This window comes from Rana temporaria, chromosome 2 (assembly GCF_905171775.1).
Source record: "Rana temporaria chromosome 2, aRanTem1.1, whole genome shotgun sequence".
Lineage (NCBI taxonomy): Eukaryota > Metazoa > Chordata > Amphibia > Anura > Ranidae > Rana > Rana temporaria.
In genome coordinates this window covers 501,824,650-501,852,531 of record NC_053490.1, presented here as the reverse complement: position 1 = coordinate 501,852,531, position 27,882 = coordinate 501,824,650, and the positions used below count along the sequence as shown (strand labels likewise).

Below are 27,882 nucleotides of genomic sequence, written 5' to 3'. Positions count from 1 at the left end.
ACAGCGGTGATATTGAAGGCTTCTTCTGCAGGTGAGTGGCACATAATGGGCTAGTATGCATTGATTTATGTTAAAGAAGTCATGCAAGCTGTGATGAAGTCGCGCAGTAATGTCAGCTTTAAAATTTGCGTGGCCTTGGAGCCCCATGGCGCAGTGTGAAGAAGGGCTTGCCGACTGCCTCATGCAGATATACATCGGCAGAATGGCACGAGCAGGCAAAGCAACGTACCGGTACGTTGCTTTAAATCTGCCGCCTAGCGGGCGCGTGCGCCTGCCGCAAGCTCCGTGACCGTGCTCGAGTCCGCCGCTGTCCCATGATCCTGTCACGGAGCGGCAGAACGGGGAGATGCCTGTGTAAACAAGGCATTTCCCTGTTCTGCCTAGTGACAGGACAGTGATCTACTGCTCCCTGTCATCGGGAGCAGTGATCACTGTCGTGTCATTTGTAGCCCAGCCCCCTTACAGTTACAATAACTCCCTAGGACACACTTAACCCCTTCATTGCCCCCTAGTGGTTAACCCCTTTCCTGCCAGTGTCATTTACATGGTAATCAATGCATTTTTATAGCACTGATCGCTTTATAAGTGACAATGGTCCCAAAATAGTGTAAAAAGTGTCCGATGTGTCCACCACAATATTGCAGTCATGATAAAAATCTCAGATTGCCGCCATTACTAGTAAAAAATAATAATAATAAAAATGCCATAAAACTATCACCTATTTTGTAGACGCTATAACTTTTGCGCAAACCAATCAATATACGCTCATTGCAATTTTTTTACCAAAAATATGTAGAAGAATATGTATCAGCCTAAACTGAGGGAAACAAAAATTATATATTTTTTGGGGATATTTATTATAGCAAAAAGTAAAAAATATTGCATTTTTTTTTCAAAATTGTCGCTCTTTTTTTGTTTATAGCGCAAAAAAATAAAAATCCTAAAGCGACGCAGTGCCGTATCACAAAAAATGGCCCAGTCATTGGGCAGCCAAATCTTCCAGGGCTGAAGTGGTGAAACAGAGGGTCAGATTCACAAAAGAGATACGACGGCGTATCTCCTGATATGCCGTCGTATCTCTGTGATCCGCCCGTCCTAACTATGCGGCTGATTCATAGAATCAGTTACGCATAGCTAGCCCTAAGATCCGACATGTGTAATTGACTTACACTGTCGGATCTTAAGGATGCAATTCTATGCCGGCCGCTAGGTGGCGAGGCCATTGCGGTCGGCGTAGAATATGCAAATGACTAGTTACGGCGATCCACGAAGATCCGCGCGTTCGTCGCAATCCCGTACATCGTCGCTAGTCGTTTTTACCCGTCGCTAAGTTACACCTGTTTTAACATGGCTTATCTTTAGATCAGCCATGTTAAAGTATGGCCGTCGTTCCCGCGTCGAATTTCGAATTTTTTGCGTAAGACTTCTGGGAATACGAAACGCCGTAACGCACGTCGCATTTCAAAAGAAATTTCGGGGCGCCGTAATTTCGCACAATGCACGTCGGGAAATTTGAACACGGAGCATGCGCACAACGTTCGGCACGGGAACGCGCCTAATTTAAATGGTGCCCGCCCCATTTGAATTAGGCGGGCTTGCGCCGAGCGCATTTACGTTACACCGCCGCAAGTTTACAGGTAAGAGCTTTGTGAATCAGGCACTTACGCTGTAAACCTGCGGCGGTGTAACGTAAATCAGATACGTTACGCCACGGGGGAGCAACTCAAATGTCTGTGAATCTGGCCCAGAATGTCTGTATAGAACACCTGTGCCTCCCTAGCAGGCGAAGACAACCCTCCACACAAGTGCACAGATTGGTACGTCTGTGTGAATGAGGCCTTTAATGATGAATGCCTTTGGCAAAACATTCTGATATAATAAAGTCACTAGTGTGTAATAAAGAACAATGGGATCCTTGTATAGCAATCTTAATTAAAGAGCTTATTCACACCACACGGGGCATAAGATGTGTGTGCTGGTGTGGTTAGGGTTGCCACCTTTTCTTCAAGTCAAACCCGAACACTTCAGCATCGCACAGCAATTTGTTTTCATAGTATGCATAGATAAACTATGCATAGATGTAAATATTAAATAACATTTCTAATCATATGAAGTTAATCACAAGATTCCCCCTTTACATCAGAGTTCACAGAGTTCCCCCTTTACATCAGAGTTCCCCCTTTACATCAGAGTTCCCCCTTTTACATCTGAATCCGCAGAGTTCCCCTTTTGCATCTGAACTGTAAGGGGGGACTCTGATGTTAGGGAAAACTCTGGGGACTCTAACATAAGGGATGCTCTGGTGTAAGGAGAGGACTCTGATGTAAGGAGGAACACTGTAGCCTCTGGTGTAACGGGGAGCTCTGATGTAATGGGTGCTCCGAGAACCCAGATTTACCTAAGCTTACTCACTTAGAGGCAGGAGAGAGAAGGGGGAGGGGGGAGGGGGGAGAATTAGTCCGGTCTGAATAATGTGTCCGGGTCTCACACAGTCTGAAACCCAGATGCATGATCCCAAACCCGAACTGTCCGGGTGAATCCCGAGCAGGTGGCAACCCTAGGTGTGCACTTCAATGTGTTCTTAAAATGCATGCAGTGCTGGCTTTTTGTTTTCTTTCTTTTTTCTTTCTTTTAGGCCCCTTTCAGCAATGCGGACCGTATGTCCGCTTTTTCATCCATCCATTTGCGGATGAAAAAAGGACATACCGTATTTATCGGGGTATAGCGCGCACCCCTAAAGTTGCCCCAATTCCTGTGGAAAAAAGATCGGCGGCCTCGTCGGGTCCGGCGTCCGTCTGCGGCTTCGGGTGTCCTCTTCGTCGGGTCCGGCGTCCTTCTGCGGCGTCCTCGCGTCCTCCCCGCTCGTTTCCCGCGCCGAGTTTGAATACTGCGCCGACATATACCGAGCGAAGTACACTCGTGTATCGTCGGGCAGGCTCGGCAACTCTCGCGCTGACGTCCTGTACGTCCAGGACGTCAGCGCGAGAGGAGCCGATACTGGCCGACGATACACGAGTGTACTGCGCTCGGTATATGCCGGCGCAGTATTCAAACTCGGCGCGGGAAAGCAGGTATCGGCGTATAACGCGCACCCACGATTTTGCCCTGATTTTCAGGGCAAAAAAGTGCGCGGTATACGCCGATAAATACGGTACATTGGTCCCTATGTTATTGCAGGTGTCAGCGGATAAACATCCGCTGACACCCGTAATCACCCGCCTCCGCAAAGATCCGATTTTGCAGACGGAAGAATGTCCTATTTTCACGGTCCATGTTCATCCGATCCCCCCATAGGGGAGAGCGCAGAAAAGACAGTCCCTGTCATCCGCCGGCTCAGCGGGGATATACGGAGCGATCCCCACTGAGCTTACGGACACACGGAGGCGGTTCATTACTAATCCGCCCCGTGTGAAAGGGCCCTAATTCTAATCACTGCAGTGATTTGCCATCGGATGAGATGGTCCGCCTCCATCACATCCTATTGGCTCACTCCTGTCACGTGACATATTTAAACGTCAAGTATCGACGCGAACATCAGTCTCAGCTAGGCTATCATAGGGAGAGGATCTCCTCTCCCTGTGATAGCTGAAGCTGCACGGAGCTGGTGCACGGAGCTCACATGGCCTCTGTGGCCCGATTCCGAGAGCGGACTAGGCTAATAAATGTTCTCCTTTATTACAATGTCAGGCTAATAAATGTTCTCCTTCATTACAATGTCACTTCGGGATCTACAGCGATATCGGGATCCCTCTGCCCGATAGCGCTGTCATGCCTCCCCGCGAGCGCGATAGATCCACAGCGCTATCGGGATCCCAATGCCCGATAGCGCTGTCAGCGTGCCTCCCGCTAGCGCTAACTACACCCCGCGCCCGCAGCTCTACTCCCCGTCCCCCGTTAAGGCTCAGGGAACGGGGAACAGAAAGTAGAGCATCGGGTGCAGGTAAAGTAGTAGTGCGCAGGCGCAGCACTACGCAAATAGCTCCGTGCACCAGCTCCGTGCAGCTTCAGCTATCACAGGGAGAGGAGATCCTCTCCCTGTGATAGCCTAGCTGAGACTGATGTTCGCGTCGATACTTGACGTTTAAATATGTCACGTGACAGGAGTGAGCCAATAGGATGTGATGGAGGCGGACCATCTCATCCGATGGCTCATTTCGTGGCAATGCACCGGGGACATATTTTTTTTTACTAGTAATGGCAACAATCAGCGAATCTCTGCCCCCCCCCCCCCCCCCCCAGGCTCACAGCCTGTCAAGTCTTACTCTCCTACTACTGGGTGGGGAGCAGAGGAAGATCACTCTGCCAGGGAAGGCAAGGAGATAGGCAGACAGGTGGCTGGCCGGGACTTAAGCCAAGGCAGAAGAACATGCGAACGGAGCTGAATGGGCATACACCCGAAACTGAAGAAATATTCCATCCAGTCTGACAAGCACATGACCATCAGAAAGGGGCACAGATAATGGGAAAAAAATACACCTCCCTAAGCTAGTAGGTGCGGTGAAGCGGGGGGGGGGAGTAATTCTGATTTTTTTTTTTTTTATTCTGCACTGACTGTCTTTGAAATTGCCCCAGGCTCTGTTCAAATCCAATCCGGGGACAAAACCGGGGACAGACTTGGCCTGGGGACAGTGTCTTCAATCCGGGGACTGTCCCCGGAAACCAGAGATGTCTGGTCACCCTAATGTAACGCAAATTGCCTCATTCTAGTGTTGAGATTGCTGCAGGTGTGAATGTGTCCCAATTATATACAGGCTGAACTCTAGGTAGACATAGACAACACAAATGAATACAGTAATGTTTGTACTGTAGTCATTAAAAAATAATTCAAGCAGATCCAAAAGCAATCAATAAAATCATATATATGCTTTAAAACGTTTATGTAATTTTAACCTCTTTCCGCCACTGTAAGGCCCTTTTCACACTGGCCTAAAACAGCGACTGCTGTTTCTCCAGTGTGAAAGACCAAGGGCTTTCACGCTGGAGCGGTGGGCTAGCAGGACCGCTCCAAAAGTCCTGCTAGCCGCATCTTTGAAGCGGTGATACCGCTATACCGCCGGCAGTGCGCCTCTGCAGAGGCCGCTAGCAGTGCGGTTTTACCCCCCGCTAGCGGCCTCTTGCGAATACCGCTGCAATTCCAACGATAAAGCGCCGCTAAAAACAGCAGCGCTTTACCGCCACCGCACCTCCCACCCCAGTGTGAAAGGGGCCTAACAGCATTGGTAAAGCCCACCCTCTTTGCCACCACACATGTGTTCCTGGGTGGCAGTGGTTTCTGTGCTGAGAGCACGCTCATTGCACTCTCTATTTCCCCTAGTTTGTCTGCAGTCTCTGACCATCTCCTGTAGTATGCCTGCAGTCTCTGACCATCTTCCCCAGTATGTGTAAAGTCTATGAACATCTCCTCTAGTATGTCTGCAGTCTCTAACCATCTCCTCTAGTATATCTGCAGTCTCTGGCCATCTTCCCCGGTATATCTAAAGTCTCTGACCCAGAGGCGTTGCTAGGGGGGTGCGGGGGGTGTGGTCCGCACCGGGTGACACCCACTAGAGGGGTGACACCATCCCGATTTAAAAAAAAAAAATCCCCCCCCCGCGACTGCAGCGATGAGGAGGGGGGTTGCGAGGTGACACTGCAGCACCATCCATCCCCTCCTCTCACAGCCACGGGCTGTTAGCGGTGCTCGGCAGTCGGCACACAGGCACAGCCCCCTCCTCTCTGTTTGTGTGTACAGAGGGGGAGGGGCCGAGGGGACCTTCTGTCCATGTGCCGTGGCGCTGCCTGCGATGATCTAAGGTACTGAATGGGAAGGGGAGGTGTTTGCACCTGGGGGGATTTCACTGAAGGGGGGGGGGGTGTTTGCACTGAGGGGGGGGGTTGTACTAAGGGGGTGTTTGCACTGAAGGGGTTTTCACTAAGGGGGGTTTGCACTGGGGGGGTTGTACTAAGGGGGGGGTTGTACTGGGGGTGTTTGCACTGGGGGGGTTGCACTGAGGGGGGATTTGCACTGAGGGGGGGTTGCACTAAGGGGGGTGTCTACACTGAGGGGTGTCTGCACTGAAGGGGGTCTGTGTAACATGCAGGGGTCCAGAGGTGCAGGTGGCTGTGTAATGTAAAAGGGGTGCAGTGATGCAGGGTGCTATGTAATGTAAAAGGGTTCAGAGGTGCAGGGGGCTATGAGATGTAAAGGGGGCCAGTGATGCAGGGTGCTGTGTATTGTAAAGGGGTCCAGTGATGCAGGGTGCTGTGTAATATAAAGGGGTCCAGAGGTGCAGGGTGCTGTGTAATGTAAAGGGGTCCAGAGGTGCAAGGTGCTGTGTAATGTAAAAGGGTCCAGAGGTGCAGGGTGCTGTGTAATGTAAAGGGGTGCAGAGGGCTGTGTAGTGTAAAAGGGTCCAGAGGTGTAGGGGGCTATGTGATGTAAAGGGGTGCAGAGGTGCAGGCGGCTGTGTAATGTAAAAGGGGTGCAGTGATGCAGGGTGCTGTGTAATGTAAAATGGTCCAGAGATGCAGGGTGCTATGAGATGTAAAGGGGTCCAGTGATGCAGGGTGCTGTGTAATGTAAAGGGGTCCAGTGATGCAGGGGGCTATGTGATGTAAAGGGGTTCAGTGGTGCAGAGGGCTGTGTAATGTAAAGAGGTCCAGAGGTGCAGGGTGCTGTGTAATGTAAAGGGGCCCAGAGGTGCAGGGTGCTGTGTAATGTAAAAGGGTCCAGAGGTGAAGGGGACTGTGAGATGTAAAGGGGTCCAGTGATACAGGGTGCTGTGTAATTTTAAAGGGGTCCAGTGATGCAGGATTCTGTGTAATGTAAAGGGGTCCAGTGATGCAGGGGGCTGTGTAATGTAAAGGGGTCCAGTGATGCAGGGTACTGTGTAATTTTAAAGGGGTCCATTGATGCAGGGGGCTGTGTAATGTAAAGGGGTCCAGTGATGCAGGGGGCTGTGTAATGTAAAGGGGTCCAGTGATGCAGGGGGCTGTGTAATGTAAAGGGGTCCATTGATGCAGGGTGCTGTGTAATGTAAAGGGGTCCAGTGATGCAGGGGGCTGTGTAATGTAAAGTGGTCCAGAGGTGCAGTTGTGGAGAGGGGTACACAGTAGTAACAAAAAGATATTAAAGGATGCAGAGGTATGCAGGGGGCACAGTGGGGTGTTTTTACATTTTAACGTGTGGGGGGGTTGCCAGATATTGGATCCGCCCCGGGTGCCAAATGCTCTAGGTATGCCCCTGGCCTATAGGCTCCTGAGATGTGAATTCCGGTTCTGGAGAAAGAGAGGTGGGGGGAGGGGACAAATAAAAATGGAGAGAAAGAAGAAGGGATAGAACGAACAAGAAAGATGGATAGGGAGAGAGAGAAAAGGGGAAGAAAGGAGAACAGAGAGCAAACAGTAGGGTAAAAAATATTTGAAAAATTTTATTGGGGGGGGGGGGGGGGGGGTGACACCATATTTTACCGCACCAGGTGACACCAACCCTAGTGACGCCACTGCTCTGACCATCTCCTCTGGTATGTCTGCAGTCTCTGACCATCTCCATTATAGTGCCAGATTCACGGAAAAAGTACGCCGGAGTATTTGCTGATACTCCGGCGTACTTTCAAATTTGCCGCGTCGTATCTTTATTTGGAATTCTCAAACAAAGATACAACGGCATTTGGCTAAGATCCGACAGGCGTACGACTTCGTATGCCTTCGGATCTTAGGATGCAATACTTCGGCGCCCGCTGGGTGGAGTTTGCGTCGTTTTCCGCGTCGGGTATGCTAATTAGCTGTTTACGGCGATCTACGAAGGTACGCGCGTTCGTCGCATTCTCTTACGTCGTCGCTAGTCGGCTTTTCCCGTCGTAAAGTTGCGATTGCTATTTAGGTGGTGTAAAATTAGACAGCCCATGTTAAAGTATGGCCATCGTTCCCGCGTCGAATTTCAATTTTTTTTTTTGCGTAAGTCGTCCGGGAATACGAAAGTACGTAACGCACGTCGCCGTTCAAAAAATGACGTTGGGGCGACATCATTTCGCGCAAAGCACGGCGGGAAATTTCAAAACGGAGCATGCGCAGTACGTTCGGCGCGGGAACGCGCCTAATTTAAATGGTACACGCCCCATTTGAATTAGGCGGGCTTGCGCCGGAGGGCTTTACGCTATGCCGCCGCAAGTTTACAGGCAAGTGCTTTGTGAATCAAGCACTTACGCTGAAAACTTGTGGCGGTGTAACGTAAACGGGATACGTTACGCCGCCGTAAAAGTACATGAATCTGGCCCAGTATGTCTGCAGTCTCTGACCATCTTCCCCAGTATGTCTAAAGTCTCTCTGATCATAACCTCTAGTATGTCTGCAGTCCCATCTTACCCAGTATGTCTAAAGTCTCTGACCAACTCGTCTAGTATGTCTGCAGTCTTTGATCATCTTTCCCAGTATGTCTAAAGTCTATGACCATCTTCTCTAGTTTGTCTGCAGTCTCTGACTACCTCCTCTAGTATGTCTAAAGTCTTGGATCATCTCCTCTAGTATGTCTACAGCCTCTGACCATCTCCTCTAGTATATTTGTAGTCTCTGACCGTACAGTATGGCTGTAGTCTCTGACCATCTTCCCCAGTATGTCTTTCTAATCATAACCTCTAGTATGTCTACAGTCCCTGACCATCTCCTCTAGTGTGTCTACAATCTATTAAATGGACACCGTGCCTGGACGGGAAGAAGTTAAAGGAACACTAAAGGCAATTTTTTTTTTTCTTTTTTAAATAACAAACATGTTATACTTACCTCCACTGTGCAGCTCGTTTTGCACAGAGTGTCCCCTAACCCTGTCTTCTGGGGTCACTTGGCAGCTGTCTCGGCTCCTCCTCGCAAAAGCTTTCCACCTTCATGCGAGCTCGCATGGTGAAAAGCTTTTGCGAGCGCGCTCCCGTGATACAGCGGCGGGCATAGCCGCCGACTGTATCACTCGGCCCGCCCCCCGGTGCGCCGCGTCATCTGCTGTGATTGACAGCAGCGCCAGCCAATGGGTGCGCTGCTATCAATCCGTCTAGCCTAGCTAATCAACGTCCAGGCTGGGAACCGAAGAGGATCACGTGGACGCGATCGGGACTTTCGTGGGGTCAGGTAAGTAAAACAGGGGTTCGGGGGGGCCGGTACCGTCGGATGTTTTTTCACCTTAATGCATCCTAAAACATTTACCTTTACAACCCCTTTAAGCAACTCTCTAAATAGCAAAAACTGCAGACTTTATTGGGCAAATGTTATCCAGTATATCCAGTAAGGTTGATGTCACATGGGACATCTCACTGGTGACAGGATCACTAGCAGACAACTTAACCGGTTGCATCCAGGGCTGATCAAGATGTTCCTTGCAGCAGTGGCTTTGGTTAGCCTGTCATTGCTTTGTACAGGCTTAAGATGCTTGTGCAAGGAAGATAAATACTTACCTATCCTGCTACCTGCTCTACCAAAACTCCCATGTGATTGCCACCTGAAGTCTCTTCAGAAACTCACCAACACTTCCACGAGTATAGATCTCCCGTGTCTCCTACTGTGCAAAGTATTACCATGTAAAGGCCTCTTGCACATGGCTGCAATCAGGGCCGCCATCAGGAATTTACACGCTTCAGGCATGGGCCCCCTGCAGCAGAGAACCGGGGGGGGGGGGGGGTGCTGCATTGCGAAATTGAGAAGCTGGGGGGGCTGCCGCTGCGAATTAAGGTCGGAGGCCTTTGAGTGCCATCCGGGGCCCTGGGGACCACCGAGCCCCTTAGAGGTAGGGGGGCTTTGGGTGCTGAAGAAAAAAAAAAAGTAGATGCCATCTGGGCCCCTTAGAGGTCGAGGGTTTTAGGTGCTGACGAACAAAAAAAAGGGGGATGCCACACGGGCACCTTAGAGGTCAGGGGGGGGGCTTTGGGTGCTGCCGAAAAAATAAAAAAAAAAAATAAAAAAAAGAGGGGATGCAATGCGGGCCCCTGGGGATCACCGGGCACCTTAGAGGTCGGGGGGCTTTGGGTGCTGACGGAAAAAAAGGGGATGCCATCCGGGCCCCTGGGGACCACCGGGCCCCTTACAGGTGTACTGCCTGTACCCCCCTGATGGCGGCAATCACGCCATACAGTGTACATTTGGACATATTTCTCTGCCCAGGAGTGACAGGTGGATCATACAACCAGCGTGTATAAATAAATGACAGGCTGGCTATAGCTGCAGCTGTACAGGTAGATCCATAAATCCTATTGTTTACATGCGTACTGGGACTTATCTACTTATCTCCAGGGCGGTGGATAAGTCCCAGTATGTATGTATATACAATAGGATTAGCTTCAATTCTTATAGAGTAGCAGATGTCATTTGTGACCAAAAACTATTAAAGCAGAAGGAAAGACTACACAAAAATATGTCTGTTAAATGTTACTTCCCTATTGCTTTTATATTCTCTGCAGACTAAATTGTCCTCCAAATATATTTTCTTCTATGTGATCATGTGACCACAAAGCTTCTATTTCCTGTCTTTGATGTTGTTGCTGCTGATGGACATTTATTCTCTGCTGGCTGACAACACCCTGTAGTCCATTTACATACCTCCTGAAGCCTGACTGGAAAACTCCTAGGGCGTTGCTAACAGAAGCATAGCTGTTAGGCCGCGTACACACGATCAGTCCATCCGATGAGAACGGTCCGAAGGTTAACCGATGAAGCTGACTGATGGTCTGATGTGCCTACACACCATAGGTTAAATAACCGATCGTGTCAGAACGCGGTGACGTAAAACACAACGACGTGCTGAAAAAAACAAAGTTCAATGCTTCCAAGCATGCGTCGACTTGATTCTGAGCATGCGCAGGTTTTTAACCGATGCTTTGCATACTAACGGTTTTGATCTATCGGTTAGGCGTCCATCGGTTCAATTTTAAAGAAAGTTCATGGGCCAGATTCACGTAGATCAGCGGATCTATAGATCCGCTCGATCTACGTGATTTAAGATCCGCTCCCGCAAGTTTGAGAGGCAAGTGGCTAATTCACAAACCACTTACCTCCAAACTTGCGGCGGCGGATCCTAAATCCCCCGGCGGAATTCAAATTCCGCGGCTAGGGGGAGTGTACTATTTAAATCAGGCACGTTCCCGCGCCGATTTAAATGCGCATGCGCCGTCCGGGGAATTTCCCGGCGTGCATTGCTCCCACTGACGTCACTAGAACGTCAGTGGTTTCGACGTGAGCGTGACTTGCGACGCGCGTGTTTGTGAATCGGCGTACGCAAACGACGTTAGAAAATTCAAATTCGACGCAGGAACGCCGGCTATACTTAACATTGGCTGCGCCTGATAAAAGCAGGGGTAAGTATACGACGGGAAAGCCGCTACGGAAACGTCGTAAGAAGACTGCGTCGGGTCTGCGTACGTTCGTGAATTTGCGTATCTCGCTGATTTACATATTATTCAAGGTAAATCAGCAGGAACGCCCCCGGCGCCATTTTTTAATCGAAAATAAGATCCGACAGTGTAACACATTGTAACACTGTCGGATCTAAGCCCTATCTATGCGTAACTGATTCTATGAATCAGGCGCATAGATAGGACCAGTGTAAGTCAGAGATACGATGGTGTATCTGTAGATACACCGTCGTATCTCTTTGTGAATCTGGCCCCTAATTTTTTTGACCGAAGGTTAACTGACCGATGGGGCTCACACACGATCAGTTTGGACCGATGAAAACGGTCCTTCAGTCCATTTTCATCGGTTTTGACCGATCGTGTGTACGCGGCCTCACTGTTCACTTTCGCCATCACATTTGAGGGGTCTGAAGACAAAGCTCACTCCTGTGATGGTGAAAGTGAACAGTAACAGCTAGGCTTCTCTTAGCAACACCCTAGGAGTTTTCCAGTCAGGCTTCAGGAGGTATATAAATGGCCTACACCAATAGCAAGGTCATTATTCATCTTTAGTCAGAGCTGCATAATTTGTTTTTACCTACAGACAGCCCTTACCTGCACAGGCAGTTTATTGGCAAAGGTGAACTAACCCTTTAACCACTTGGCTAGTCGTCATATGACGTCCTCGGCTTTGTGTGGGTATATCTGAATGATATTGGCTTTTTCAGCCACAGATTTCCTACACCATAAGAACGATCATAGCGGCTGGTCAGCTGCTTCTACCGACTCAACGCTGCGGTCGGTGAGTCCGAGAACGGATTCGCCAGCCCCGGATGTTCATCATAGAGATTTCTGGCGGACCAGATGGTCACCGGAGTCTCTATGATAGTCTGAGGCCGGGGCGCAATGCTATGACGTGACGCCCGGCCTCTGCATTCAAACAATCGGTGCCGCCTCGGCTGGAAACCAGGGGCCAGATTCACAGAGGAGATACGACGGCGTATCTCCTGATACACCGTCGTATCTCCTGTCCTATCTATGCGGCTGATTCATAGAATCAGTTCCGCATAGATAGCCCTTAGCCCCCATTCACATCTAGGCGTTTTAACGCCTGTAGTGCTACGCCGCTGCCGCCAGAGGGATGAAAACACATGTCCCTCTATGGAGATGGTTCACATCTCCACGCAGAACGCCGGACGCCTGCCGCCTGCAAAAGGTCCCGGAGAACCATCTCCATAGAGGGGGTCAATCTGGGGCACATCTAGGCGGACAATACCGGCGTTTTGTCGCCGCAAATCGCGGTACAAAACGCCGCTATTTGTACCGCGATTTGCGGCGACCAAACGCCGCGAATTTTGTCTGCCTAGGTGTGAATGGAGCCTAAGATCCGACAGGTGTAATTGACTTACACTGTCGGATCTTAGGATGCAATACTTTGGCCGCCGCTGGGTGGAGTTTGCGTCATTTTCCTGCGTCGGGTATGAGCATTTACGGCGATCCACGACGGTTTTCGCGTTCGTTACGTCGTCGCTAGTAATTTTTCCCTTAGCAAATTTACACCTGCTTTAACATGGCTTAACTTTAGTCGAGCCATGTTAAAGTATGGCCGTTGTTCCCGGTCGAATTTCCAATTTTTTTTTTTTTGGCGTAAGACGTCCGGGAATACGAATGGACGCTACGCACGTCGCCGTTCTAAAAAATGACGTCACATCGCGCAAAGCACGGCGGAAATTTCTAAACTGAGCATGCGCAGTACGTCCAGCGCGGGAGCGCGCCAAATTTAAATGGTACCCGCCCCATTTGAATTGGGCGGGCTTGCGCCGGACGTGTTTACGATACACCGCCGCAAGTTTACAGGTAAGTGCTTTGTGGATCAGGCACTTACACTGAAAACTTGTGGCGGAGTAACGTAAACGGGTTACGTTACACGGCCGCAATTATTCGTGAATCTGGCCCCAGGATCTTTTTTTGCTTCCCAGCCAATGAGTGAGATATGGGGTCTTATTGACCCCATATCTCACTGTAAAGAGGACCGATCAATCCATATTTCTATTACAAGGGATGTTTACATTCTTTGTAATAGGAATAAAAGTGATCAAAATAAAAAATAATTTAAAGTGTCAAATTAAAAAGTTAAAAGGTAAAATTAACAATAAAAAAAAGAAAAAGTGCCCCTGTCCCTGTGTGCTCACACGCAGAAGAGAACGCATACAAAAGTTCCGCCCACATATGAAAACGGTGTTCAAACCATACATGTGAGGTGTGCAATTTTGAAGCGTGAAATGTTAGATATCTATTTACCCGGCATAACTTCATCTTTCACATTATGCAAAAAAAAAAAAATTATAGCACTGATATCTGTATAAATGACAATGGTCCCAAAAATGTGTCCGATGTGTCCGCTATAATGTCACAGTCCCGATAAAAATGGCAGATCGCCGCCATTACATTGGCCTAAACTGAGAAAAAAAATTGCTTTTTTAAAAATAATTTGGGGATATTTATTATAGCAAAAAGTACAAAATATTTTGCTTTTTTCAAAATTGACGCCTTTTTTTGTTTATAGTGCAAAAAATAAAAACCGCAGAGGTGGTCAAATACCACGAAAAGAAAGTTCTATTTGTGGGAAAAAAATACGTAAATTGTGTTTGGGTACAACGTCGCACGACCGCGCAAGTCAGTTAGCCGGCTCCCGACCACCTCCTGTACATATACGTCGGCAGAATGGCACGGCTGGGCAAAGTAACGTATATATACACATCACTTTGAAATTTCCGCTGTGTGCGTGTCCCGGCCACAAGCTCTGTGACCGTGCCTGCGGGACCCGCGGACTCGATTTCCGCCAGCGTCCCGCAATTGGGTCACAGAGCTGCAAAACGGGGAGAGGCAAGTGTAAACACGCATCTCCCTGTTCTGCCTAGTGACACTGTCACTGATCGTCTGTTCCCTCTCATCGGGAACAGCGATCAGTGACGTGTCACTCATAGCCATGCCCCTAACAGTTAGAATCACTCCCTAGGACACACAACCCCTTCAGCGCCACCTAGTGGTTAACCCCTTCACTGCCAGTGTCATTTTCACAGTAATCCATACATATTTAGAGCACTGATCGCTGTAAAAATGACAATGGTCCCAAAAATGTGTCAAAAGTGTCCGATGTGTCCGCCATAATGTCGCAGTCACGATAAAAATCGCTGATCGCCGCCATTACTAGTAGAAAAATTAAAATGCCATAAAACTATCCCCTATTTTGTAGACGCTATAACTTTTGCGCAAACCAATCAATATACGCTTATTGCGATTTTTTTTACCAAAAATATATAGGGCCAGATTCAGGTAGGACTTACGCCAACGTATCTTCTTATATGCCGCGTAAGTCCACGGATGCGCCGTATTCTTGAAACCAGATACGCCTGAATTCTGGCTCCATCCGACCGACGTAAGTCTCCTATGCCGTCGTATCTTGGGTGCATATTTACGCTGGCCGCTAGGGGTGCTTCCATTGATTTACACGTCGAATATGTAAATGACCTAGATATGCCGATTCACGAACGTACTTGCGCCCGTCTCAGTAAGCAACGCCGTTTACGTAAGGTGTACGTCCGGCGTAAAGCTATCCCTCATAAAGCAGGGGTAAGTCATGTTAGGGTATGGACGTCGGAACAGCCATCGGATTTTACGTCGTTTACGTAAGTCGTACGTGAATGGGGCTGGGCGTAGGTTACGTTCACGTTGTACGCATTGAGCCGTCGTATCTTAAGGAGTATATGCGACGTGATTCTGAGCATGCGCGTGCATGAGCCGTTCGTTCGGCCATTTATTTACATGGGGTCACGGTTAATTTTAATACAACACGCCCACTACCTTCCTAATTTGAATTAGGCGGGCTTACGCCGGCCCATTTACACTACGCCGCCGTAACTTAGGGAGCAAGTGCTTTGTGAATACTGGTCTTGCCTCTCTGTGTTATGTCGCTGTAGTGCATATGAGATGCGCTACGCCCGCTCAAAGTTACGCCGCTGTACCTGAATCTGGCCCGTAGAAGATTACGTATCGGCCTAAACTGGGGAAAAAACATTTTTTTAAGATATTTTTTGGGGATATTTATTATAGAAAAAAGTTAAAAATATTGTTATTTTTTTCAAAATTGTCGCTATATTTTTGCTTATAGCGCAAAAAATAAAAACCGCAGAGGTGATCAAATACCATCAAAAGAAATCTCTATTTGTGGGAAAAAAAAGGACGTAAATTTTGTTTGGGAGCGACATCGCACGACCGAGCAATTGTCAGTTAAAGCGATGCAGTGCCAAATCGCAAAAAAGTGCTCTGGTCTTTGAACAGTGAAATGGAACGGGGCTTAAAGCGGTTGTAAACCCCCCCCCCCCCAAAAAAAAAACCTGCAAGACAAAGGCATAAAGAGCTAGTATGAATAGCATACTACTAACTCATTATGAATTACTTACCTTAGATCGAAGCCCCCGAAGCTGTCCTGGTCTCCCCCTCCAGGCGCAGAGATCTCTCCGGAAGGCTACTTCAAGGTATCGTCGCTCCGGCGCTGTGATTGGCCGGAGCGGCGAAGACGTCACTCTCCGCGCATGCGCAACCGGCATTCTCAGTGCGCCTGCGCCGTATACAACTGTGTATTTTGGTAAATATCTCCTAAACTGTGTAGGTTTAGGAGATATTGCAAACACCTACAGGTACGCCTTAATCTAGGCGTACCTGTAGGTGTAACTTCCCACAGAGGGTTTACAACCACTTTAAAGCGGTTGTAAACCCTTATGCCACGTACACACGATCAGTCCATCCGATGAGAACGGACCAATGGACTGTTTTCACCGGTTAACCGATGAAGCTGAGTGATGGTCTGTCGCGCCTACACACCATCGGTTAAAAAAACAATCGTGTCAGAACGCGGTGACGTAAAACACAACGACGTGCTGAAAAAAACAAGCATGCGTCGACTTGATTCTGAGCATGCGTGGATTTTTAACTGATGGTTGTGCCTACTAACGATTGTTTTTTTCCCATCGGTTAGGAATCCATCGGTTAAATTTAAAGCAAGTTGGCTTTTTTTAAACTGATGGTTAAATAACCTATGGGGCCCACACACGATCGGTTTTGACCGATGAAAGCGGTCCATCAGACCGTTGTCCTCTGTTTAACCTATTGTGTGTATGCGGCATTACAGACCACTTTGACCTACAGGTAAGCCTAGATTAAGGCTAGATTAGGGTTTACCTGTAGGTCCAAGAAATATCTCTTTAAAGCGGTTCTCCACCCTAAAGTGAAGTCGTGCTGATCGGCACCCTCCCCCCTCCGGTGTCACATTTGACACCTTTCAGGGGGAGGGGGGTGAAGATACCTGTCTAAAGACAGGTATTTGCACCCACTTCCGGCCCGGCATTCAGACGGCAATTCAGACGGCAAAAGACGGGCATTGCGTCACATCCCGTCGCCCCCCCCCCCCCCGTTGTGTGCAGGGAACACTAGGCTCCCAGCACACAGCGGGAGCCAATCGGCGGGCGCAGCGCGACTCGCGCATGCGCCGTAGGGAACCGGGCAGTGAAGCCGGAGCACTTCACTTCCTGGTTCCCTCAGCGTGGATGGAGGGGGGAGCAGCAGGGTGACGAGCGATCACTCATCCTCTGCTGCGGACGCCGCTGGACTCCAGGACAGGTAAGTGTCCTAATATTAAAAGTCAGCAGCTGCAGTATTTGTAGCTGCTGGCTTTTAATAATTTTTTTTGGCGGAACATCCGCTTTAAGGAGGCGCACTGAGCGTGCCGTTAGTGAAGGCGATTGTGCCTTCACTAACGGCTCCCGTGCGCATGCATGGGAGTGACGTCACCGCTGCTCCGGCCAGTCACAGTGCCGGAGCAGCGATACCCGGATATAAATACGGGAGAGATGGCGGCGGTGGAGGAGATGATCAAGGGCCGCTTCAGGGGCTTCGATCGCAGGTAAGTAATTCATAATGAGCTAGTATGCTATGCATACTAGCTCATTATGCCTTTCTCTTGCAGGTTTTTTTTTTTTCTGCTGATTTCTTTAAGAGGGTTTACGTCCTTTTTAAGTGGTTAAAGCGACGCAGTGCCGTATCGCAAAAAATGGCACGGTCATTGGGCAGCCAAATCTTCCAGGGCTGAAGTGGTTAAAAAGAAACGCATGCCATTCCTGAAAATACCAAGGTTATGGCTGCTAGCTGCGCCATAACCCCGGTATTTAGCGTCAAAGTACCCACAAGGGGGTACAGCGATTTCCATGAAGTGGTTAACATTGTATTGACACCCGCAGCGGTTCACAGAGGGCCATGTGCAGTGCCTGCGAGAGAGATGCGAGGACCGGCGCTGGAATCACGCTGTTTCCCGCGTGGCTGCAGTGTGAACCCAGGTTAAGTGGTTAAAGTGCGACAGCGCTGAAGGCTGAACATTGGCCTGGGCAGGAAGGGGGTGAACGTGCCCAGTATTGAAGTTGGGAAATGGCACCGCCATGCACAATGCGCTTTTCTTTCCGCAACGCGCAGATGTAAATGGGGCCTTTATCAGCGCTGAAAAATGCCAAGTCACTGTGTGAACGAGCCCTTGTATAAATATTTTCTTATATTATATGTATAGTGTTTATTATTAATTGTATACATCTTTTATCCTCTAGGCAGCCCACCACCTCTGCTAACCAGACTGACACAGCACAGGAGGGGTGGGGAGATCATATGACTTCCCTCTCACACAGACAGAGACGCCGTGCACGCGGGTACGGAGCGCGCCTGGAAGGCGGGAAGCTGCTGAGGAGACTCGCCAAGGGAAGCGCGAGCTCGCGTGTCTCCACTCGCCCCGCCCCGCTTCTCTCTCCCGGCGTGCCTTGCGCTGGCCGAGCTGCGCCATCTTGTTCCGGCGGTGAGGCAGCGAAGCTCCGTCCTCTGTCTTAGTGTTGGCGATACACGGGCGGAACGGAGCCACTCCCCCCCCCTTCCCTGCAGAGCCTTTCTCCTCATCCCCTCACCAGAGCGGGACATGCGGGAGCGGAGAGGGCGGCGGTAGCAGCGAGCAAGCAGGACAGACAGTGAGGCGAAGACGGCTGTGAGACACGCAGTGTGTGTGTGTGTGTGGTGACCCCTCCCCCTTCTCATCATCACCTCGCCCCTCACTCAGCGCAGCAGCATGGACGCCGTGAACGCCTTTAATCAGGAGGTGAGGCCCGGGGAGGGGGATTGGGGTGTCAGGGGGGACTAGGCCGCGGTCTGTGTTTTCATTGCGGCCTATGGGAGGAGGGGACAGGTCTGAGCCGTACACCGAGGCCTACAGGCCGCTAAGAATGACGGGACAGACGACACACCTTTTGTATAATGCAGAATGTCACAACCTTTGACCCTGGAAGGCCTCAGAGACCTCACATGTAAACATTAGAGATGGGCCTTATATCTAAAGCCAATCTCCATTGTCTATATTCTGGATAGAGAATGGCAGGGTTACAGCTACTGTATATATATTTTTCCTTATTTGTGACTCCTTAGGGAAGTTTCAACATTTCATGTCACTTCCTGTTCTGGTGACACAACAGGAAATGAGAGGAAAAGCCCCCATTAGGCCTCATTTTACACCTGCTGTGCTGTCTGAACAGCGATCTGCATTTGGTTCTCACTTAACCACTTCAGCTCTGGAAGCTTTACCCCCCCCCCCCCACCTTCAAGTCCAGGCCATTTTTTGCCATACAGCACTTGAACCCCTTGACGCTGGCCCTTTTAACCACTTAAGACCCGGACCATTATGCAGCTAAAGGACCTGGCCCCTTTTTGCGATTCGGCACTGACAATTGCATGGTCGTGCGACGTGGCTCCCAAAACTGGCGTCCTTTCCCCCCCCACCCACAAATAGAGCTTTCTTTTGGTGGTATTTGATCACCTCTGCGGTTTTGATTTTTTTTGTGCTATAAACAAAAATAGAGCGACAATTTTGAAAAAAAAACACAATATTATTTGCTATAATTAATATCCCCCCCCCAAAAAAAAATATATATATATATATATATATATATATATATATATATATATATATATATAAAAAAAAAAAATCCTCAGTTTAGGCCGATACGTATTCTTCTACATATTTTTGGTAAAAAAAAAATTCAATAAGCATTTGGTTTGCGCAAAAGTTATAGCGTCTATAAAATAGAGGTTAGTTTTTTGCCATTTGTATTCTTCTTCCTTTTTTTTTATTTTTTTATTAGTAATAACGGCGATCAGTGATTTTATTTTTTTCGTTTTTGCGACATTATGGCAGCCACTTTTGACACATTTTTGGGTCCATTGTCGTTTTCACAGCGAAAAGTGCTATAAAAATGCTCTGATTACTGTGAAAATGCCACTGGCAGTGAACGTGCCCTAAGGGAGTGTTCTTACTGTGGGGGGGCGTAGCTGTGCGTGTGACGTCACTGATCGTCGTTCCCCAACACAGGGAACATGCGATCAATGACAGCCACACTAGGAAGAACGGGGAGAGGTTTGTTTACACTTACCTCTCCCCGTTCTTCCTCTCTGTGACCCGATCGCGGGACACCGGCGGCGATCAGGTCTGCGGGTCCTGCTGGCGCCGTTGTGGAGAACAGGACTAAGTTGCGAGCGCGCCGCCGGTGGGCTCTTAACCACTTAAGCCCCGGACCAATATGTTGCCTAAAGACCCAAGGGGTTTTTACAGTTCGGGACTGCATCGCTTTAACAGACAATTGCGCGGTCGTGGGACGTGGCTCCCAAACAAAATTGGCGTCCTTTTTTCCCCACAAATAGAGCTTTCTTTTGGTGGTATTTGATCACCTCGGCGGTTTTTATTTTTTGCGCTATAAACAAAAATAGAGCGACAATTTTGAAAAAAATGCAATATTTTTTACCTTTTTGCTATAATAAATATCCCCCGAAAACATATATAAAAAAATTTTTTTCCTCAGTTTAGGCCGATACGTATTCTCCTACCTATTTTTGGTAAAAAAAAACGCAATAATCGTTTATCGGTTGGTTTGCGCAAAATTTATAGCGTTTACAAAATAGGGGATAGTTTTATTGCATTTTTTTTTTTTTTACTACTAATGGCGGCGATCAGCGTTTTTTTTCGTGACTGCGACATTATGGCGGACACTTCGGACAATTTTGACACATTTTTGGGACCATTGTCATTTTCAAAGCAAAAAATGCATTTAAATTGCATTCTTTATTGTGAAAATGACAGTTGCAGTTTGGGAGTTAAACACAGGGGGCGCTGTAACATTTAGGGTTCACTTAGTGTGTAAAAAAAAAATATGCAGCGCTAATAAAACTCTTACAAAGATACAAAACATGCGTCAATGTGATAGGATCACAGTAGCCTGTGAATGAGTGTCCATTTGAAATGAAAAACACAAAACAAAAAGTCCATCAATAGGGGGTGTATGGCCACATCCTCATCATAGGAAAAACTTTCTGCACGATAAAAACAGGAGTAGATGGAATACTCTTACCAGATGACGTGGATCTGCTTGTCAGCGACAACAGATCATAAACGCATGGAAGGACTCCACTCAAATCTGCTCGGCTGGACGATGGCCCAATAGTAGACTCACCACAGGATATCCCGATGGATGGCTGTAAGCCTGGACTGGAACCTCGCCGTGGGTGTACTTGCTCCAACTCAGATTCGTAGACAGGAACAGAAGGTCAGCTTGTTTCAAGCGACAAACAATGATGTAAACAGTGGTGTCCACTGATGGAAGGTGCGCACAAACATGGAGTATGAAAAACTTTGTATCCAAGCAGGTCATGCAGGAGAAAGAAAAAAACAATGCTCCGGATGGTGCAGGTAAAAAAAGGATAGGTTTTATTGTAATAAAACCAAATAACATAAAAGTGATCACTTCAGTATAAAAATGAATAAAAGCAATATGGGGTGCAGGTATAGCAAGCCCGACGCGTTTCGTCCAAGTGGACTTCAACTGGGGCATCTACCTTCACCCCCATATTGCCACATATATATAATAAAAGTGCTTAATCAAACTGAGTAGGCGGACCAATCAAGCAAGCTCAGTGATTAATCAATGTGATTGGATGCGACAGGTCACATGATGCATGTGGCCTGTGACCCTTCTATATAGCCAATCGGATCAGGCAGTACTCCTGACCCAAATGGCTACCAATCATCAATCGTTTTTTTTAAAAGAAACAGGAAATGAATCATGTGTCAACAAAACCATATATCGCAAAACATAACAATAAAAGGAAAAAAAAGGAAACATTCCACCATTCTTAGTGTATGACCTATATCATTCCTATGTTATATAAATTGCCTTGAGCATAAACAGGAGGAGGGGGGGTAGAGAGTAAAGGGGGTGTTGACCACTTGCATTGAAACTGTCCTCAGTGATCGCCACCCATTTATTATATCCACCAAAGGTTATCTATATTGGCTCTCCACTTGAGGCCAGGCTGGCCTACAGGGAACCATCCGAAATGTTCCGTCTGGGGACACCAGCCAGGACGCCGCTCGATCCTCCATGCAGCGCAAGCCTAGCATCCCCAGACGTCCAGAAACCACCCTGGAACGCAACGCCACTGTGCAAGTCGCGCATGACGTCATCGCGCGATGCGAAAGCACGTGACGCTTGATGGCCAATAGGAGCGCGGCCTGCCCGACGTGCGGATCTAACTCCAAAACGCCGCACGTCCGCGCTCGTCGAAGCCAAATCCTGTCGCGATGTACTGGCAATACTGCCAGACCATCCGCAGACAGGAAGAAAAAATGAAATTACACAGAAGATTTCATTTATGTATATGGCCAATGGGATAGCCACCCCTGTGCGCTCCTGGCATGCAGCACACATGGGGAGTCAAAAGAGGAATGTCGCCCTCAAGGGGGGAAAAAAGGGCAACACACCCCCAGGACACATTGAACCATAAATGGGGAAAGAAAAAATATTTAGATACAAAGAAATGGACATAAATCTATGGGCTAAAAATATAGCCCAAAAAACACTAAAAGACAAAACACAGTTCCTGGATCCATATAAGGTCCCTATTAGGTTGGAAAAATATGTCTCTAATTTACATTGCGGGGAGAAAATAAAGTGGAAAATATCCCCCGTCGGTAACTACATTAGGCCTTATTAATAAATTAGTTTATATCCCATTCTACGTTCATACCAAATGGTTGGTATGTGCGTAGTTCATGTATCCAGTATGTTTCCAACTGTGATACGCCCCGTACACGGGATTCGCCTCTCCAATGGGGTACAAAACGATCAATCAACAAAAACTGGGTCCCCTGGGGGTTTTTATTATGACATTGTAAATAGTGTCGTGGAACACTATGGTTAGTTTTGCCCAAAAGGATATTGGCTATATGCTCGTTCACTCGAACTGTGAAGGTTCTGATGGTCCGTCCGATATATTGTTTCTTGCAAGTTAAAAGGTAAACAACATATCGGGTGGCACATGTGGTAAAGTGTTTCATCTGGTATACTTTTGAGGTGGTCGTAGACTGGAAAGTTTCACTTTTACGTCTGCAGCTCGTGTTATGCAAACACACATTACACCTGCGGCAGGGGAAGAAAGCCTTACAGTCCTGAAAAAAGGTAACCTGTTTCGGGGGGTCAATAACATTCAGGGCTATTTGTCCTTGAATGGATCTAGCACCCCTAAAAATGACGCACAGGGGGCGCTGTAACATTTAGGGTTCACTTAGTGTGTGTTTACAACAGTAGGGGGGCGTGGCTGTAGGATTGACATCATCGATCGAGTCTCCCTAATAAAAGGGATCACTCGATCGATGCGCCGCCATAGTGAAGCACGGGGAAGCCGTGTTTCCGATCGGACCCCCCCACCCGCGTCAAGCAGAGGACATATAGGTGCGTGCATGTGCCTGTCCGTGCCATTCTGCTGACGTATATGTACATGAGGAGGTCGGCAAGTGTTTAATGGCGACGTGCGGGTACGTGCCTGTGCCCTTCTGCTGACGTATATAGGCGTGAAGGGGTCCTTAACTGGTTAAGGACCGGAAGATTTACCCTCCTTTATGACCAGACTATTTTTTATTTTATCTTTTTTGCGATGCAGCACTGGTAATTTAACCCCTTGGTGCCGCCCATTTAAAGGATTTATCATTTCGGGAGACGTTGCTTGTGACCATCGAGATTGGCTGTCACGGTGGCGACATGATCGGAAAAAGTCCCGGTCGTAAGAAGCTTTTCGTGAGCCGCCGGTCTCCGTGCCAGATGCGCGTACTCGGCACAGTTCTATCGGGGCTAATGCACGCAAATATGCGGCGCCAAGGCCAGCCAGGCCAAATTTTCATGTGGTCAGCAACGCTGTACCTAAATTTTGAAGAAAAAATATATTTTTTACTTTCTGCTCTAAAACATTCCCAAATATAAAATCTAAATAAAATGTCTTCATCAATTTAGGCCAATATGTGTTCTGCTACAGATTTGTGGTAAAAATACAATTATTTATCTTTTTTTTTAAAAACATTTTTTGGATTGCGGCGGACAAATCTGACAATAAGTGACACCAGTACAGTGGTCAGTGCTAAAAATATGCACTGTCACTGTATAAATGACAGGGGTTAACATCAGGGGCGAACAAAGGGTTAACACTGTGGGAGGTGCTTGTACTAGAAGGCATGGATTGGTGTGCCTGCTTATTAGAGGCACAGGATTCATGTCTTCTATACTGATAGAATGGCGATCTGCCTCGTTTACATAGGCAGACCACCGTTCTACCCGTGCGCCGAAGTGTCGGCGGACATAGTCTGCTGTACCTGCCAATTGGTTCCTGCTGCTGTCTAATCACAGCGGGAACGGGTTGCCAGTGGCGCACGCCACAATCCGGGGAATGCAGGATCAGGTACGTGATCTTGTGCAGGAGAACCGTCTTGCCGCCGTATATATCTACAGTATATAGTTGGCAAGCGGTCAAAGCTGCTGGTCTGAGTGAGAAAAGTATATCACGTTCACTTGTGTTTGAACTTTTTTACATTTCTTCAGTTACTTCCTGGTTTCCATGCTTAGGCAGATGTCATACATTCCAGGAGAGGAGGGGGAGGGGTTTTCAAAAAACAAGTAGCACTGTCGGCAAAATGTTTTCTTTCATTATGGATAGAGCAAGGGAGGGTTATACCCCCTGTCAGTTTAATTTGTGTCCTCTGTGCTTCATTGCGAAAATGTACCTTCACTTCCTGTTCCATAGGCAAACAGGAAGTAAGAGGAAATCTCTGCAAATTGAGGGAATTCCTTGGGGACCACCAGATCATCAAAACTAGTGTCCCCATGGGAAGATTCCCTCCTCTTACTTTTCTGGGCACAGGACAAAATTTGTGATTATTATTTTTTTTTTTTTTTTCTTTTACTTTCACTTTTAGTGATCATGATAAACAAAACAAATGGAGAGAGTGAATCCCACTAATGGGAGGGCACAGACGGCAATAAAAACTGACAGATGTTCTAATCCACCACCGCTCAATTCAAAACAAAACTCTTGTCTTGTAGTTATACTTTAAAGTGAAACTTTACCAATAACAACTTAATAAATATGTTCTTTAGCAAGGAACAAACATTTTTATATATATATATATATATACATACATACTGTGTGTGCTGTATATTGCTTCTGTTTCTTCTTGCGGGAGGCTGCCATTTTGCTGAAGCCCAGAGACCCTGACCAGCAGTAATCATAAAGGGGGATTTAACGGTTTGCTGGGATTGCTAACACTCACATTTGTTTGTGTCCTCAACCAAACCATCAAATTGCTGGTGTCTGATCACATGTGCAGCACCATAGCAGTTTCAGATCAAACAGAAGCAGCTTCCTTGGCTGTAAACAAACTCATCAGGGCCTAAAAATAGAGGGAAACTGAGCATGTGCAGGATAGCATGAGACTGTGTATTACTGGATTTTTATACAGCATAGGCACTTGGTTTTAGGCTTCATTTCCACTGACATTTTTACAGCCACTTTTCTGAGCGTTTTTTACAGCTTAAAAACGCCTGTCCATGTTATTCTATGGCATCATGCCCACATAGGCGTTTTTGAGCTGCAAATGGCATAGGCGTTTTTTGAACTGTAAAAAAAACCGCAGGACCAGGGCGTTCTGAAGCTCCAGAGTAGAGCTGTAAAAACGCCAGACATTAAAAAACGCTACCGCAGCGTTTTTGAGCTCCGGGCTCACAAAAAAAAAAAAAAAAACATGTTTATTTTGTAAAAAAAAAATAAAAAATGGACAGGCGTTTTTAAGCTGTAAAAAAGGCTAATAAGAGTGGCTGTAAAAACGCCTGTGGAAATGAAGCCTAAATGTTCAGCCTGAAGTGAGCTAGCAGGACTTGATTATCTGATTAAAGTTCCACTTTAAGCTAGGGCCGAAACAACTAATCGATTAATCGACAACTAAGCGATTTCTATTTTCATAATCGATTAATCGGCCAGTAACATAATGGGTTAAAAAAAAACGAAAATTAGCTCTTAGAGCAAATAATCGCTACTGTTAATATTACAGTAAAACCTTGGATTGCCAACATAATTCCTTCCAGAAACATGCTTGTAATCCAAAGCACTTGTATATCAAAGCGAAGTTGTACTTTCATTAAATGTAACCATATTGCTCTCTTCTCTCTTATACTCAGTTGTGACATGACGCTACTCTTATATCAAGACATCGCTTGTATATTGAAAATGTATTAGAATTTTTTACTTGTCTTTCAAAATGCTCTCAAACCCAAGGTTTTACTGTATATTAATACAAACAATCTTTGTACATTCGCTGAATGAAAGAATGTTGTTTGAAGTTTTCACTTACTTTTAACTTTCAGTTTTAAAATGAGCGTAATTTCTGAACGAAAACTACATACACGTTCTGAAAACTCCTTTGACCAAGAAGTTTTCTATTATTCCTAAATTTCCCCATCACTGAGGTTGAAAACGAACGTCGATTTGACCCCACTGACGATTAGAAAATCGAACGAACATTCTTAAAATATATATATTTTTTTTGAATGAAGATGTTGTATGGCCACACATTTTTTTTTTTTTTTCGGTTATTAACCGATTAATCAAAACAATCGGCCAACTAATCGATTATGAAAATAATCGTTAGTTGCAGCCCTACTTTAAGCACATCCTATTTGCATGCCTGTACTAAGAGTCGGTACTCACTGCAGCGGCACAACTTCGGGGGCGACTCTGCATGTCGTCCTAAAGTGTGAATCCTGAGGACGACTTCAGAGGCGATTTGCAAAACGACTTCTGTATAGAAGTCAATGCAGGTCGTCTGAGCCGCCCCCGAAGTCGTACAGGAACCTTTTTCTAAGTCGGAGCGACTTGCGTCGCTCCTATTAGAACGGTTCCATTGCATTCAATGGGACGCGACTCGTCAGGCGGCTGAGCCCCAGTGTGAAACGGGTCTTAGAGAAGATTGATTCAAGGAAGTAAATGCTACATGAATCATCTGCTTTTACTCAAGATTGCCACAGCCAGAAATGCTAGGGGGTGTTTTGTAAAGCTATTTCTCAGAAAAATAAAGCAGAGACATGAATGGATCAGGGATTTTGCTTTGAATATTAAATATGAATTAAATAATGTTTTTGGTTTGTGGAGCTCAGATGCAGTTTACTTCAGCTTTAAAGCGGTATTACATCCACAAGAAAACCTTTACCATATTGCAGCATACAGATTCATAGATGTGATGGCTGCATTGGTTTCCTTTTTTTTAGGCATTCTATTTTCACATGGTGATCTAGCCAGCAAGTCTCTTTTTCAAAAGAACAAGCTGTCTTCCAGATGTATCAGTTTACAGTGAGGAGACAAACAATGATCAGCTTTTTAAATTTGTAAAACTCTTTATCCCAAAAGGAAAGAACGGTGTGTTGTAACTGATGATAAAGTGTGAGTTGGAGTTCAGCATCAGTTTGTTAGATTTTTCTTACGATTGTAGCAGACCCCACCTGGCTCAGTGCCCGAGTTTAGTCCCTGAGCTTCTTTGCCGTGCCAAACACACACAGGGCTATTCACTTGAATGGATCATGGTCAGTTTATGGTACCACCATTGTTCCATAATTCCTGCATTGGCCAAGGCATGTGCGGTGAGGGGCAGTAAAAACGTTCAACAGCAGGGGTTTGTCCACCCCCCCATCTCAAATGTAAAAAGGGCTAAACAATCCACATAATTAATGATAAACAGTTCACAAGAATTTTCATTATTAATTAGTTGGCCTGCATATAGAATCTATGTTGTCCGTGTACACATTGCAGCACATATACAGGTCAGTAAGTACTTGTGAATGTGAGGAGCAATGCCTCATGGGACATGTAGTCCTGGCAGTATATGGAGGTGATGCAAAGGCTCTGTGCAGGGAAGATCTGAATACAGAGAAACTGGAGACAAGTGGTTGTAAACCTTTACATATGTCCACTAAAGTAACTGGCCTCAGGTGATAGATGACACAATTCCTCCTACAAACATTGTACCTGTTTATCTGCTGTCTTTTCGCTGCATTTGTTCAAAGTCCAGAATTGTCTAAGCTGTCAA

The 27,882-nt window shown here is 47.0% G+C and overlaps 1 protein-coding gene across 1 annotated transcript in view; it reads left to right on the top strand.

The window, feature by feature from the left end:
- The first annotated feature begins 18,200 nt into the window (after positions 1-18,200).
- The window catches only part of SCAF4 (SR-related CTD associated factor 4), a 129,063-nt gene continuing 119,381 nt past the window's right edge, over positions 18,201-27,882 (top strand). The window contains 1 exon segment of the mRNA XM_040338868.1: positions 18,201-18,537. Coding sequence (XP_040194802.1) covers positions 18,508-18,537 — 30 coding nt within the window. The 5' untranslated portion in view covers positions 18,201-18,507.